This window comes from Pecten maximus, chromosome 1, assembly GCF_902652985.1.
Source record: "Pecten maximus chromosome 1, xPecMax1.1, whole genome shotgun sequence".
Lineage (NCBI taxonomy): Eukaryota > Metazoa > Mollusca > Bivalvia > Pectinida > Pectinidae > Pecten > Pecten maximus.
The window spans coordinates 21641576-21658305 of NC_047015.1; the positions used below are offsets into that span (position 1 = coordinate 21641576).

The following is a 16730-nucleotide window of genomic DNA, read 5'->3' on the forward strand; positions in this document are numbered from 1 at the left end:
GTTTTTCAATGATTTACCCTTGAAGTTTAATCATGACATCAGAGCTTAGGCAGGTTACCTAAGGCTTGCTATTATAATTAATCTTAAAGAAAGAAAATTTGACTTGTGCTTTATAAAAGATATGCTGCAATAAGAAAAATCTGAAATAAATCTTCTATTAATGAAAGCTGAATATATATATTTATCGTTTTATTTCAGGAATGTAAAGATTTGGTAATGAGATCGCTGCTACGATTAAAGAAAGAGTACCTTTTCTGAAATGGTTTTGGGGTCCATGCAATGTGGAGTCTGTCTTTCTCTGTGGGATCTTTTAGGATATAGTCAACTGTGAATTATATAAATTATTTGCATGTTTATAACCATTATATGATAATTGTATGTATACATGATCATAACTATTACATTTATTAATATAACACATATACATGTAAAAATATTATATGACAATAGCTTTTGCTCTATCAAATTTCTATCAGATTAAATATATATAGGCAAAATTTATGCTAGAAGTAAATAAAAACATTCAGTTTAATTCTCTTTTCACTGACCAATGGTTTTGCGAATGCTGAACTCATAGTCACTGTTGACTTCCTTTGTGAGGTCTTCCACCATGCCTTTCAGTTCAATACTGGACAGTAATGGACTGGGTACAAGCTGGCAGATATTCTTCATTGTGTCAGGGTGTGGCAGTGCTAGCATCTCACGCCGAATGCCCTTCTCTATGTAGTAGTAGTACCTCTGTCATAAACAATAAAGAATACATCAGTTTTGTTGTACAGGTAGATGGATGATAAACTGTACAGAATACATCAGCTTTGTTGTACAGGTAGATGGATGATAAACTGTACAGAATACATCAGCTTTGTTGTACAGGTAGGTGGATGATAAACTGTACAGAATACATCAGTTTTGTTGTACAGGTATGTGGATGATAAACTGTACAGAATACATCAGCTTTGTTGTACAGGTATGTGGATGATAAACTTTACAGAATACATCAGCTTTGTTGTACAGGTAGATGGATGATAAACTGTACAGAATACATCAGCTTTGTTGTACAGGTAGATGGATGATAAACTGTACAGAATACATCAGCTTTGTTGTACAGGTAGATGGATGATAAACTTTACAGAATACATCAGTTTTGTTGTACAGGTAGATGGATGATAAACTGTACAGAATACATCAGCTTTGTTGTACAGGTAGGTGGATGATAAACTGTACAGAGTACATCAGTTTTGTTGTACAGGTAGGTGGATGATAAACTGTACAGAATACATCAGTTTTGTTGTACAGGTAGGTGGATGATAAACTGTACAGAATACATCAGTTTTGTTGTACAGGTAGGTGGATGATAAACTATACAGAATACATCAGTTTTGTTGTACAGGTATGTGGATGATAAACTGTACAGAATACATCAGTTTTGTTGTACAGGTATGTGGATGATAAACTGTAGAGAAATATGTCATAAATTAAAATAACTCTACTAAAGATGAGATTGAACAGGGATGGTGGTAGGTGAACAGCATTGAATCTATTGTTTTACTTGCTTGATACATGTTTCCATCTTGAATTTGAATGAGACCTGATGCATAACTAGGAACAAACAGTATCATGCAGACTAAGTTTTATCATGAAACCTTGCATATTTGCTCAAACACAGTAGTAACTAGTAACATATACTAACAAAATGCAAAATCTGAGATGGTCTGTCTGGAATCCATCCTGATTTTTGTTCTGTTCCTAAATGAAGCTGATACTATAACTACATATGAACTAAGGAGATTACCCATACAAATTTTACCATGATCCCTTAAGTGATCATGATAAACTGAGAAAGTTTGGTGACTGTAATCGTTCATACTGACTGGCTGTGTGAATAATGATCGATGGACAAAGAAAGATTTGAGCAGTCAACCATATTTAACATGTATGTTAGTACCTGTTATCAAAAGTTTCAAAGAGAATATCTGGTAACTTTAGAAATAAGTTTTATAAAATGTTTTTTTATGAATGATTATCTTAGTCCTATAACGCTACTACATGTAACTCAATCTCTTATGGAAAATGTCATTTCCTTGAGGAATACAAAATATTTGAGTAATCACACTAGAAAGTTCTTTAAGTTGTTTGGTATTTATCATCTATTAACAGCCAGCATAAGTTTGAACTGCATTTTACTTAGTAACATTGCCACTAGTGGTAAGTTTATAACACTTTTAAATTGATGTCTTATGGAAAAGGAAGACATCATTCTGTTAATTATATAAAGATTGTTTACATTCAATTATATAAACTGAACAATACAATTATCAAATCACAAAAGACATTATAGGTAAATGTCCAAAACTGGTATTATCAATGGATTATCACCCTACAAGAATATTGTTCAATGTAAAACAAATGTCAGAATTTTCAATGGAAATTTTCTTTGGAAATTTTCATTGTGAATATACCGTCTGTACAGAAGCCAAGTCATGTATTACTTAAACATAATTTCATTCCAGACTAGTCTATACTTCTGTAATGACTTGAGACCTTGCCATTTATACATTCCGATAACAACTGACAATTTGGACAAGATCCAAAATGGTAAAAAGACATAACCAAAGTTCAATCAAAAGATTAAACCAAGTGATATGTTACTCTAATCTGCTTAAATGTCTCTCTGTTAGAGCACTATGTGGTACACATATCCCAGTTAACCCATACATTTACACACAGACAATTGTCTAAATAAAAACATTACAAGTCTAAGGAAACAAATTTCTATATCTTAATGATTAGGCAAAGTGTTTTGAATCACTTAAGTTACTGTTATCAGACAAATAATACTATTTATTTAACACTTATGACCTCAACTTACATATTCAATTAAAATTAAATTCATGACAAATCATTCCATGAAGTGATGTAATTTAATATGGCAAATCAGTGAAAACAAACACACCAAATAACACAATGCCTAAGAAAGTCTAGACACTTGTATGTATCATACATGCCTACACACCTGATATCCTAATACTATAACAGGCCTACACACCTGATATCCTAATACTGTAACAGGCCTACACACCTGATGTCATAATACTCTAACAGGCCTACACACCTGATATCCTAATACTATAACAGGCCTACACACCTGATATCCTTATACTCTAACAGGCCTACACACCTGATATCCTACTCTAACAGGCCTACACACCTGATATCATAATACTCTAACAGGTCTACACACCTGATATCATAATACTCTAACAGGCCTACACGTCTGATATCCTTATAATCTAACAGGCCTACACACCTGATATCCTACTCTAACAGGCCTATACACCTGATATCCTAATACTCTAACAGGCCTACACACCTGATATCCTACTCTAACAGACCTATACACCTGATATCCTAATACTCTAACAGGCCTACACACCTGATATCATAATACTCTAACAGGCCTACACACCTGATATCCTACTCTAACAGGCCTACACACCTGATATCCTACTCTAACAGGCCTACACACCTGATATCCTTATAATCTACCAGGCCTACACACCTTATATCCTTATATTCTAACAGGCCTACACACCTAATATCCTTATGCTATAACAGGCCTACACACCTGATATCCTTACACTCTAACAGGCCTACACACCTGATATCCTTATACTCTAACAGGCCTATTCACCTGACATCCTTACACTCAAACAGGCCTACACACCCGATATCCTTATATTCTAACAGGCCTACACACCTAATATCCTTATGCTATAACAGGCCTACACACCTGATATCCTTACACTCTAACAGGCCTACACACCTGATATCCTTACACTCTAACAGGCCTACACACCTGACATCCTTATACTATAACAGGCCTACACACCTGATATCCTTACACTCAAACAGGTCTACACACCTGATATATTTCTTTACTCAGGTCCATACATTTGATGTCCTTATACTCAAACAGATATCTAAAACTGATATCCTTGTTATATTCAAATAATATCATCTTTAATTCATTGTTATAATATACAGTGTATATGACAGAATAAAATTTAAAATAATACACTTATTTTGCAATACAAAACCTGACATTAATATTTGAACTCTGGTCAACATCCAATCTAGTTAGCTACAAGGAGAAATCATGCATAAAATTACATTATCTGTACAAAAATATCAGTCATGCAAATAATGTAAAAATCCCTAGGTGTTTGATAAAATGCCCAACCTGAACAAAGCTGATTTATTTTCAATGCAACTAAGATCTAGTTATATAAAATATCCATGTCTAAATTGGTCTCAATTGTTTTTCCATTCAAAGAGAACACTAGCAATTAGCCTGTAACAGGTTGGATTTGTGGTAGGCTGTAACAAGTTGGATTTGTGGTAGACTATAACAGGTCGGGTTTGTGGTAGACTGTAACAGGTCGGGTTTGTGGTAGACTGTAACAGGTCGGGTTTGTGGTAGACTGTAACAGGTCGGGTTTGTGGTAGACTATAACAGGTCCGGTTTGTGGTAGACTGTAACAGGTCTGGTTTGTGGTAGACTATAACAGGTCGGGTTTGTGGTAGACTGTAACAGGTCTGGTTTGTGGTAGACTGTAACAGGTCTGGTTTGTGGTAGACTGTAACAGGTCTGGTTTGTGGTAGACTATAACAGGTCTGGTTTGTGGTAGACTGTAACAAGTCTGGTTTGTGGTAGACTGTAACAGATCTGGTTTGTGGTAGACTGTAACAGGTCCGGTTTGTGGTAGACTATAACAGGTCTGGTTTGTGGTAGACTATAACAGGTCTGGTTTGTGGTAGACTGTAACAGGTCGGGTTTGTGGTAGACTGTAACAGGTCGGGTTTGTGGTAGACTGTAACAGGTCCGGTTTGTGGTAGACTGTAACAGGTCGGGTTTGTGGTAGACTATAACAGGTCCGGTTTGTGGTATTCTATAACAGGTCTGGTTTGTGGGAGACTATAACAGGTCCGGTTTGTGGTATTCTATAACAGGTCTGGTTTGTGGTATTCTATAACAGGTCTGGTTTGTGGGAGACTATAACAGGTCTGGTTTGTGGTAGACTATAACAGGTCTGGTTTGTGGTAGACTATAACAGGTCTGGTTTGTGGTTGACTGTAACAGGTCGGGTTTGTGGTAGACTATAACAGGTCCGGTTTGTGGTATTCTATAACAGGTCCGGTTTGTGGTAGACTATAACAGGTCCGGTTTGTGGTAGACTATACAATGTAACAGGTCGGGTTTGTGGTAGTCTATAACAGGTCCGGTTTGTGGTTGTCTATAACAGGTCCGGTTTGTGGTATTCTATAACAGGTCAGGTTTGTGATAGACTATAATAGGTCAAGTTTGTGGTATTCTATAACAGGTCCGGTTTGTGGGAGACTATAACAGGTCCGGTTTGTGGTAGTCTTTAACAGGTCTGGTTTGAGGTAGGCTGTAACAGGTTGGGTTTGTGGTTGTCTATAACAGGTCCGGTTTGTGGTTGTCTATAACAGGTCCGGTTTGTGGTTGTCTATAACAGGTCCGGTTTGTGGTAGGCTGTAACAGGTTGGGTTTGTGGTAGACTGTAACAGGTCCGGTTTGTGGTTGTCTATAACAGGTCCGGTTTGTGGTAGTCTATAACAGGTCCGGTTTGTGGTAGTCTATAACAGGTCCGGTTTGTGGTTGTCTATAACAGGTCCGGTTTGTGGTAGTCTATAACAGGTCCGGTTTGTGGTAGTCTATAACAGGTCAGGTTTGTGATAGACTATAATAGGTCGAGTTTGTGGTATTCTATAACAGGTCCGGTTTGTGGTAGTCTATAACAGGTCGGGTTTGAGCCTAACTCAGGATGTAAATCTCCTCTCTTACTGTTAAGTGATAAGCATTTGTCAGGATAACTTACTGCTTCGTCCCTTTCTGTTGGTTCTCCTGTCTGTTGTCTATTTTCCTCTTCTATAGCCAACATAATGTCCATTTGTTCCGTGGGTGTCATGGGGCGGCTTGGGGGCAGATCCTGGATGTCTGGTAGGACTTCGTATCCATTCATTCCATTTTTCTGTTCACTATAGATACCAAGATAAAATGTCATTTAAAAAAAATCATATTTTGAACTTGAAATCACTTACATCAGCTTTGAAATTTGAGGTATAATGGGTACTACAAAAAAAGTAACATGAAATATAAATATGTGACAAAGTCCATCAGTAAACTTTTGTAACTAAATTATGCTAACAAATGTCAACTTTTCTGACTTTCAGGAGTCTCCAAAATAGAACTGGACATAGGTAGATATCTTAACAGCTCTACATAACAGTAACATGTACAACAGTTCGAATATAAAAGGACTAAATCTTAAAGTGCTTAAATCTCTATAATATAATGTTTTATTTAAATGAAATGACATATAAACAATGTTATACATACATTTAATACTATTTGTTTATTGTTATATTTGCACATCTACACTAACAGAATATTCTGAGTGAAGATTTCATAAAACCTACCCATTTACTCCATTCACACCATTTTCTTCTTTGTCTTTACCATCTTCAATGATAGTTTTACATCTGGTAAAGCCATTTGTTCGAGGGCTTCCTGAAGGACCTTTTGATACTGCAACATAGTTTTTTTACATACCAGTATAAATACAGGTAATTTACACATTTAATCCTGTCAAGTGTTTCAGACGATAAAATGAAAACATTTAAGTTATTGTAATGCATGTATCTTGTAATATGCTTAACCAAACTCTATGAATACAACAATTAAAACAGTTATACACATTCAGTCGTCCCCTGGTATACCAACGGATATGGCAAAGTTGATTATGGATTCACTAAAAGCAAAAGGCAAATTCGAGAATATGCAATCCCTAAACGGAGATAACCATTTAAAATTATTTATTAATTCAAACTTCACTGGATATTCCTCTAAATCAAACAAACTATTCACAGAAAGTACCTTCTCAATCTGTGTGATCTAGCTGTTCCGCCCACCATTTTGATTTTAATAAACAAAGGAGAATGCCTGTCTTTCTTGCATGATATAATTTGCTGTATCTGTGCTCAGCTTTGATGCCATGTTACAAAATGGTTCATTTTACAAATATAATTCATGATGGTAATTTATAGCCCTTAAAAGATACAAATAATATCAACTAGTATGTACGGTATGTGTATATGCAGCATTGGTTTCATATTTACTTGCTCATAATCATTGCTGACATACTGCACAATTGTATGTCCGTCGTATTGAGTCTGTATTAATGTCACCCTGTTATACAAGCAAAATCGGCAGGGGGCAAAAGGTGGTGGTATAAAGTAGTTGAAAGTTTATGTGTTTTAGTTTCTAATTAATGACAACACCACTGATTGTATGTATGTGCATATTGTTCTTGCATTTTTAACATTGGAAAATGTATTAGCAATGAAATTTTGTTTTTGCAAAAGAAATCACCTCAAAACCAAAGACTTACTTCTAGTTTTTGATCTGGTAAGCTTTGGTAGATCTCTCAGTTTAAGGTCACTTGCTGTTGGAGTGTAATTATTTGCTATTGATTCACTCGGTGTTCTGTGGTATTTCTGTTCTTTATAAGGAGCAGCCAATGTCCAAGATGTTCCTTTCATGATTGGTGGATGTTCACTGTTGCGAAGGACAATCTGGTCAAAAAAAAAGTAATCTTTTACTACATGTTTATGTCTATTATCCCAAGATTCCTATTAATCTTTTACAACAGGTACATGTACATGTATATGTCTATGAAACTGAGATTCTTATTGATCCTTTACTACACTTGGGGGTCGAAAGTCTTCCTGCACAACCTAACTCTACTACAATTTCTTTGTATTTTCAACTTTTTTCAATCACTTACCCTGTTTTCGAAATTAGCCCTGTATATTTTTTTTGTATTGTCATCATATGATGTTATTATGCATGTTTATACAAAATTTGTTATGTTAATTATATTCATGATTACAATTAACTGACATTGATTCAATACATCAGATACTATCTTGTAACATTATTTATATCAAAGAAAATAACTTCATCTAGATGAGGAGAAACTTTGCTAACGACCAATTTTACCAAGGCAGACTAATTGTCATTGTAGATAAACTTATCGTAGAATATGTTATAAACAAATACTGTTGTTCCTTATAATTACAATTAAATAAGATAATGTATACCTTATATAGATCCGAAGGTTCCTTCATAGTGGATGGTAGAGGGGGCAATCCTGGAAGTCCCCTTGTTTTACTGCAACTCTGAACTGGAGTTTCAACATACTGAAAATACACAATGCAAGAATCATTATATATATGATAGCACAGAATAAAAAGCAAAAGTGAATTAATTTTTTTTAATCTGATCAGTTAGGATATATTTGTGCAATGACAATTTAAACTGCCACTACAATAGGTTTGTCAACTTACAGCTGATGCCAAACTATGATCAAATATCAAATAACTACTTAAAACTATATGTATTCCTGCAAAAGCCCATACCAACTAATTAGCACTACACATTGCATCCACATGTCTACTGCAGTCCAGTAAAAATATTATATATAATTAACAAGCCCATCCACTAATATGATTTTTTGCTTATGTTTGCTTATGTTTTAGATATTAGAATTACACAGGAAAATCTTTCATATAAGTAGAAGTAATATTACTGCAGTCAAACACGCTTATATTGAATCTTCGGGGAATGAAAAAATACTTCAAATTAACCAGTTTTCAATATATTCCGTTTCGGGTTCCAACCTATGGCAGACATATTTCAGTACCGTGTTACGTTAAACAACACACCATTGTAGTTAGTCAACATTTTATTTAGAATTTACAATTGGTTCAAGATGATCATATTATCACAGTATGGAAGATGTCTTCGACTCTTGTTTGTTTTTGTTTATTTCTTTTAACATTAGATATATATATATTAAGTACACTGACACACATGAAAACAGTTTCCGGTACATCCACGTACATTCCTAGAAACTCAGTACTGTCTGTAGCCTTTCCTGTGTGTTGGTGTAAGTTACCTTTTCACGAATCATTTGACGTTTGTCGTTAATATCACTGTCCTGGTTAACATTATTTTCATTGCCAATCAAATCCCTAAGAATGACCCAGTCATTTGTGATTGTCTCGCATGTAGTCAATTTTGTTACATGTGGAATGTCAATCAAAACTTGTAGAAGTAAAAAGTATAAACACATTCATCTCTCTCTAGGTATATACTCATAAACGTCTGCAGATTCATGTTATAATAAACACATTTAATGATTACAACTCACAATTCATCTGCATTGATTCAATCATAATTTTTTGGAGGAAAACTTTATTTTCTTCCAACTCAATTTTTTGTATACGAGTACCTTTTATCTATAATTTTATTACTCAACCAGAATAAGCAGTTTAAAACATGTCAAAACAATTTGACATTTTCATGATTTAATTATTAACTACATTTATAGTATATTTTCATGTTTTCATCACAAATAAAAAAAATATATGTGTGTATGCAATTGATCATTTCCCTGTGTTAAATAGAAATTGATGTTCATTTTTCGGTGTTTCATTAAAATTTTATTTACATGATTTTCTAATAACATATTTACACTTAAGATAGTTATATACAGTAATCATTATGTAATATAGTTTGGTCAAAATATATATTTTAGCATAAGATGAACATATAAGTACACAGATCATGCAAGGATACATCCATACATGTACAACGTTACTTCTTGTGTCTCCATACACAACTTTGAAATAAAAGGAACATATATACTTGCAGGGATCTTGCATTTGCCTGTATTCAGCCAAAATTGATAGTTCAGTCGCAATCATTTGTTAGGAAAAGTCAAACCGATCTTAAGAACAAAAATGTACATGTCGTTGTATCCAAATGCTGTTTGTTTACCTCTCTGTTTCTGAAATAGTTACGAAATAACGATACATGCTATACTGACCTAGAGAGCGCCGCTTTAATTTAATATATCCATTTCTCCAATGGAAAGTGATAATTGATATAAATCATGTATTTGGCAACGAAGCAAAAGACAAAAGATCAGGGTTTAAATTGAATACCTTTGCTCTTTCCATTGCCATTTTTGTCTGTGTTCCTCGTGACGGATTAAGAACTGCGAGTCTGAAAGCCAAAAACGCTATATATCTGGTATGCCAGTATCATAAAAATTCAAGACAGTTCAAACCTCCCAGGAATACTGTGGGAGGCTGTCGTTTACGACACTGGTTCAAACTGATATTTCCATTATGTCATTTTCACAGTGTAACCAGCTCTAGTCCTCCATTTTCATAAGCAGCATCCGGGCAATTTAGTTGCTAGGAAAATATCGCGATTTGATTGGCAGATATTCTATGTGTAGAAAACGCTTAAAGTATTTTCAGTCAAACGTTTGAATCAGACGTAGACTTCATCTACGGAAAGTGCCGATGGTTACCGATTGAACTCGGGTATATCGCGGTTCAACCGGTCCCCAGAGTTGTTCGTTTATGAAATAAGGACGGACCTGATATGTTGTTGTTTTCAGACGCGATTTGACAAAGAATTTGCAGGTCCGTCAAGATATATGCCTGAAAACACATTTAAAAGCAGACGATCCGGTTTGTCCGCATTGATTTAACTCACCGTTGTGCGGCCCCAAACGGTTTGACCAGTTGGACCGGTATTGTTGACAAGTTCGTTTATGATTTTATATTGTTTTCAGACGAGCCTTTACAGAGGGCCGGTATCAACATTGCATTGCAGGTTACATTTAAAAACTGACGAACCGGTTTGTCCGAATAAACGAACACCATATAGCAAAAATTGTACGGTAATGCTATTTTCCCCCTTTAAACAACAGAATACCGCCATACTCTTGATCGATTAAATTTTGACAGGATCTTTATGAAATAACAAAAAATATGCCTTTTGTTGGCACAGAGACCTATAGGTAGCAGTGTACAGTAAAAATGCCAAATTCTGAAAAATATGGCACATGCTTTAGATATGTAAACATTGCCAGTTAACCTTACATATAACCTCTAATAAAGTATATATATTTGAAATCTGTACAACATTTGCAATTTTAATAGAGCTCTGAAGGATAAGTAAACTGATATTTTCTGTGATTTTTAGAGCTGTGAATACCATGGTAACAGCTTAAAAAATTCTCAAAAATTGCAAAATATTATGATATTTGACCCAAAATGGCACAATTCTCTACACAATTTTTTTTCTGAAACCTATTTAAAATTAGATATCTCTATCCCAAAGACAGAATTAATCTTGTCTGGACATATGTTGTAAATTAAGTTTTTCCGTTATCTTACCTTTTCTGTGGGCTTCCATTTTGCGCTGTAGGCCAAACTAAATTTCCTGTGTAAACACACGTTCGGAAAATCCGGATATTTAAAATCCGGAACCAATTTATTGATTTTTGTTTTAATAAATGTGAAGCCTGTATGTACTACTTCATACTGGATATACCAATTATAGTGTACATTTATTTTTTCATTTTTTATACATATCATAATACAGGAGTTATTTGCTTAACAAAAAAATTGCCCATGGCCAGGCTGTCTTACTGTGGTGTGCTACCTTATACATCACTTTTGTTAATTCTAATTTTACTAAAAACCCCATGAATGTCTAGAATATGTTCCGACGAACAAAATGACATATCGGGTTACTGTGTATCTTTAATAGTCACCGAGTATTGCTGATTTCCCTGAGAGGTGTATTTTGACAACTTTTTCTCCCAATCCAGTAATAAGGGGAGGTAATTTTAAAGATGAAAACTCCCATAATTCTGTATATCTCTTGAATAAAGTTGTGTTTTGAGTTGAATGTGGTACTTTGAGTCTCTGTGCATGTAATCAAGCAAAAAATACTATACAACTATCAAATTTAGCCTTGTAATATGACGTCATATTTACCATGACGTCATCAGTAACTATGACGTCATCAGATGGTATCTATGACGTCATAAATACTCAATGGTGTCATAATAAATAACCAAATTCCTTTCCAAACCTCAGCTTAGCAACACATGCAATATTCTAACTGATAAATCATGACATGACATCCAAGATTTCAAAATGTCATGCCTATGACATCACAGTCATCTGTTTCCACCCCGGTAATTCAGATATGTACCAATGATCATATGAAAGTGTCCGCTGATCCCATTTTATGCGGAAAATGCTATTTTTTCTGCTTTACCGAAGGAAGTGACAATAATTGACAATATTGTATCAACCGTACACTCCATCAATTGAAATTACATGCTTACCAATGTATAAATAAATTGAAAATAATGGTTTCACCAAATATTTCAAAAAATAACACTTACTGTAATAGTTTCCATGGATACGGGGTAATAAATCAGGTAAAACAAACCAGAATTCAGTCTATATGGTTTGTTAGATACCCAATAAGTTATTTTGGGTTTGTTATAAAACATAGAATATCTTTTCAATTTACACTGACTCATTAACATTATGCTTAATTAACCCACCCTTAAAATGGGTAAATATGCGAGTTACCTCCCTTGATTCCTCTAATATGACAAGCCTGATAATAAACAAGTTTTAAATTGTTTTTATGCATTTTTGAGCAATAATGAACTAAAATGAAGCTTAATCAAGCATAATTAAGCACAATTTCCAAAAAATAACATTTTTCAGCCCTTATAAGGTAGCAGTGTACAGTAAAAATGCCAAATTCTGAAAAATATGGCACATGCTTTAGATATGTAAACATTGCCAGTTAACCTTACATATAACCTCTAATAAAGTATATATATTTGAAATCTGTACAACATTTGCAATTTTAATAGAGCTCTGAAGGATAAGTAAACTGATATTTTCTGTGATTTTTAGAGCTGTGAATACCATGGTAACAGCTTAAAAAATTCTCAAAAATTGCAAAATATTATGATATTTGACCCAAAATGGCACAATTCTCTACACAATTTTTTTTCTGAAACCTATTTAAAATTAGATATCTCTATCCCAAAGACAGAATTAATCTTGTCTGGACATATGTTGTAAATTAAGTTTTTCCGTTATCTTACCTTTTCTGTGGGCTTCCATTTTGCGCTGTAGGCCAAACTAAATTTCCTGTGTAAACACACGTTCGGAAAATCCGGATATTTAAAATCCGGAACCAATTTATTGATTTTTGTTTTAATAAATGTGAAGCCTGTATGTACTACTTCATACTGGATATACCAATTATAGTGTACATTTATTTTTTCATTTTTTATACATATCATAATACAGGAGTTATTTGCTTAACAAAAAAATTGCCCATGGCCAGGCTGTCTTACTGTGGTGTGCTACCTATATACTAAAGTATAGGTCTCTGGTTGGTACAAAGAAAGTTGGGGGGGGGGGGGGGGGGGGGGGGGGGGGGGGGGGGGGGGGGGGGGGGAGGAGGGCGAAGCTCAGTTGATTAAAAAAGTCAAAACTGAAAAAATAGGTAAACGTGACGATTGGTCTAACCAGAGACATGCATATCTAACTTGTTATCAAATACGTTTTAAGATATCAAAGAACTTCCATGGATTAAGCATCAATGAAAAAAAAAATTTCAACAATGATTGTGTGCATTATATGATAATGGCAAGTATCTGACCCTTCAGGGCTATGGGGATTTGTGGCAGGACCCTGCGATGTTTATTACCATTATCTCCTTCGAGTAATCACGAGTCTGACTTCGATTAAACAAGGTCCAATATTTGGCTTCCTGTACAGTCATTTTGAAAGCTATTTTTTAAACAAAAACAAAATAAGAAAAAGTCTAACAACTGATGATTCTGTATACAAGTATCTAATTTATGGCTAATAAATGGGTTTCCACATGTATGGATCAACATAAATTGTGCGCTGTGTCGTCGCTCCACAGCAACACGTTGGTCTCATTTCAGCAAGGATATAGCCTTCTGTAAGGGCAAGAAAAAAGTGGGTCTTCGAAAACAGGCGAGTACCTGGGATTTAGAGCCTATTTTGTGGCGGAATAGACCGACATTAAACGCAAGTCACACGTTTGATTTCTTGTTTGGTATAATTTAACAAATCGGTGTAAAGTTTGCGTTATTTCATTGATGTTATGAGAGGTGAATTTGTCTTCAAATTAAGGTCGATATCGTGCAGTGGGTCAAAATTACCCAAACGGTCCAGGATACTCCTTTTTTTCTAGTGAAGTAAAATTTAATTTGTTGAATGATATTTTTTATTTGACATTTTATACATTATTGTTCTTAATTTCAAATCGGTCAGACGTTTACAAAATACTTTATTTTATTCAGAGACTTGTATACCTTGTGATATACAAGTCTCTGTTTTATAACAGAAAATTCGGGTACTTTCACGTGACGAGGAAGACACAAATTAACACGCTACTAAGTGATCATGGATATTCTTCTTAATCTCTTTATTCTCAAAATGACCAAAACGAGATTTTATACAAGGATGCTCTTAATTTCAAACTGATTATTAGAAATACGCCATTTTATATATTTAAAAATGGACACTTTTAAAACAATACTTATTAATTTACCATAAAATTGATTCATTGTGAATGTGAAAAATGCGTCTACTTGTTGTGTCCTGTGCCACCCGGTATGTACGTTAATTGACCACCTCCAGCTAGCTGTCACCATATTGATACACGTAGGTAAAACCGTCCGATGATGGCCGGAGGGATCGAGTTGGGGTTGGGGTAGGACTGTGATCTAAAGTTCCCTGGCTGTAGTTCAAAGGAACCTTGCAGCTTACCTGAAATAAAATTCACAACTTACCTGGCTATGATCGGGTGACATGTTGACAAACGGTGATGAGTACACAAGCAAATTCACACATGTTCCTAATTATTTGATAGTTGTAATTGTCTGTAGCCAATTTCAGGAGGTATCAAACGCTATTTTTATCAGCGGTATTATCAAGCAGGGACATACATATCTTATATGTCCCTTTTTTCAAGTAATCATTAAGGAACATAAAATGTCAAACTTTTCAGGAAAATCAAAACCAGGAAAAATATGCACGGGAAAAAAATATTAGGAGAAACGGATATTACGGTCGGTTAATTTATGTACATGTCTGTGATAAGACACACTAAAATTCCTCTAAACTTTGTCATCGTAAAAATATTATCTGTTCGGAAACTGTTTCAACGTCTCAAACTATGACAGTCAAACATTGATTTTTTGTTTTGTTACACCCGGCGATTTAAGGTAAAATTTATCTGAACAAAACAGTAGTAATTTAATTGATATTATTTACGGTCCGTCACTGTGTCACTGGACGATCTGAGCATTGATCTAACACTAGGTTCAGTGTTAGGCGCATGCGCACAGCCAAATCTCGCGACATAAAGCTTCCACTCCAGTTAACAAACCAGGGACATGCGTGATGTTGCGAGATACGTCTCTGATAGTATCAATAACAAGAAATATCTTTAAAAAGATAAACGGCATAGTTTTAATGCTGGTGGTTATAATGTAAAACTACTGGTGAAATAAGTTAACGAACTACATTGTAATTAATAAATGCGCAGTTTCGGCATGGATAACAAAATTATATCAGTTTGAATCATTTTTGGTGATAATAAGACTGCAAATGTGTCATTTGAATAGATGCATCCACTTATTCAGCTTGCATTCAATTTAAAAGGGACATCACGGTAAAAACGTTGCAATTTTCCCTGAATGTACGCGTTTTGTTCCTTTCCAGTTATGTTTCTGTACTGTCCCAATGTTCACAGTCAATCCCTGTGTCCAACTTGACCACTCGATTTAGTTGGGAATCCTCCTCTAAATTTAGCGCGGAAATTATTTTTAAATCATTACGTGACTGTTTTGAAATCGTGGCAGCACAACAAGGCGATATCTATATTCCATCTGGGTTAGTTGGATAACGATATTATACAGTGGTTTAAATGTTAAATAACACGTTCTGTATATATTACGGCACACATATTTATGTGAAAATAAGTGTAAACATTGTTCATATAGTATAGTGACAGTAGCGATGTACTGGTACAGACTGTATAAATATTACCGAGTTTGTGGAACTATTACCGAGTTTGTGTAAATACTACCGAGATTGTGGAAATCTTACCGAGTTTGTGTAAATATTATCGAGATTGTCATGACCTACTATCAAACAATCAAGCAGAATACGAGCGGCGTCCGTATTACTGCTGTTTTCATGTTTGAACTGTTACAGTCTATTGTACTGCTTCCAAAATTTAATTCTAGGATTATGTTTGACTTATTTTCCTCAGTTTGTATTATAAACGTATATACGATAATGCACGTTCTCTGTTCAACACCTTTAAACAAATTCGAATCATAGTTTTAAGTTTCTTTTAACTCACTTTATTAGTGTACTTTATATCCTGGAAATTAGTATATATATATATATTACACTTTTGCTCTGATAGTATTTCAACTTAACCTCTAATAACACTGTGTCTGTGAAATGCAAATGTTCTTAGTGATATTGTCAGTCTTTGTTTCTTAACGTTAATTTTATATTTCCTAATGCTTTTCTGTGTCTATGTATTATCCATGTGCTTTGTATAATGTTATATGTCTTATATATACAGTATATAATTTTTTCAAGCACTTGAGAGCCTATTAGATTCTACATGATGTAGCATGTACTTGCATGTTAAAACGCCGAGTAGAAGTGCTCTAAGGATATACGAGTTA

At 34.5% G+C, this 16730-nt stretch overlaps 1 protein-coding gene across 3 annotated transcripts in view; it reads right to left on the reverse strand.

Moving 5' to 3' along the window:
• The window catches only part of LOC117327593 (dynein heavy chain 3, axonemal-like), a 75426-nt gene extending 65096 nt beyond the window's left edge, over positions 1–10330 (reverse strand). For 2 of the 3 annotated variants that reach the window (XM_033884657.1, XM_033884649.1), the window contains exons 1-7: positions 10093–10319; positions 8185–8283; positions 7473–7656; positions 6502–6610; positions 5901–6060; positions 549–738; positions 250–325 (exon numbers count right to left, since the gene is read on the reverse strand). In XM_033884657.1, coding sequence (XP_033740548.1) covers positions 250–325; positions 549–738; positions 5901–6060; positions 6502–6610; positions 7473–7656; positions 8185–8283; positions 10093–10113 — 839 coding nt within the window. In that variant the 5' untranslated portion in view covers positions 10114–10319. Of the gene's footprint in view, positions 1–249; positions 326–548; positions 739–5900; positions 6061–6501; positions 6611–7472; positions 7657–8184; positions 8284–10092 lie in introns of all 3 variants that reach the window. The other variant, XM_033884661.1, reaches the window with a different exon arrangement.
• Positions 10331–16730: the final 6400 nt, after the last annotated feature.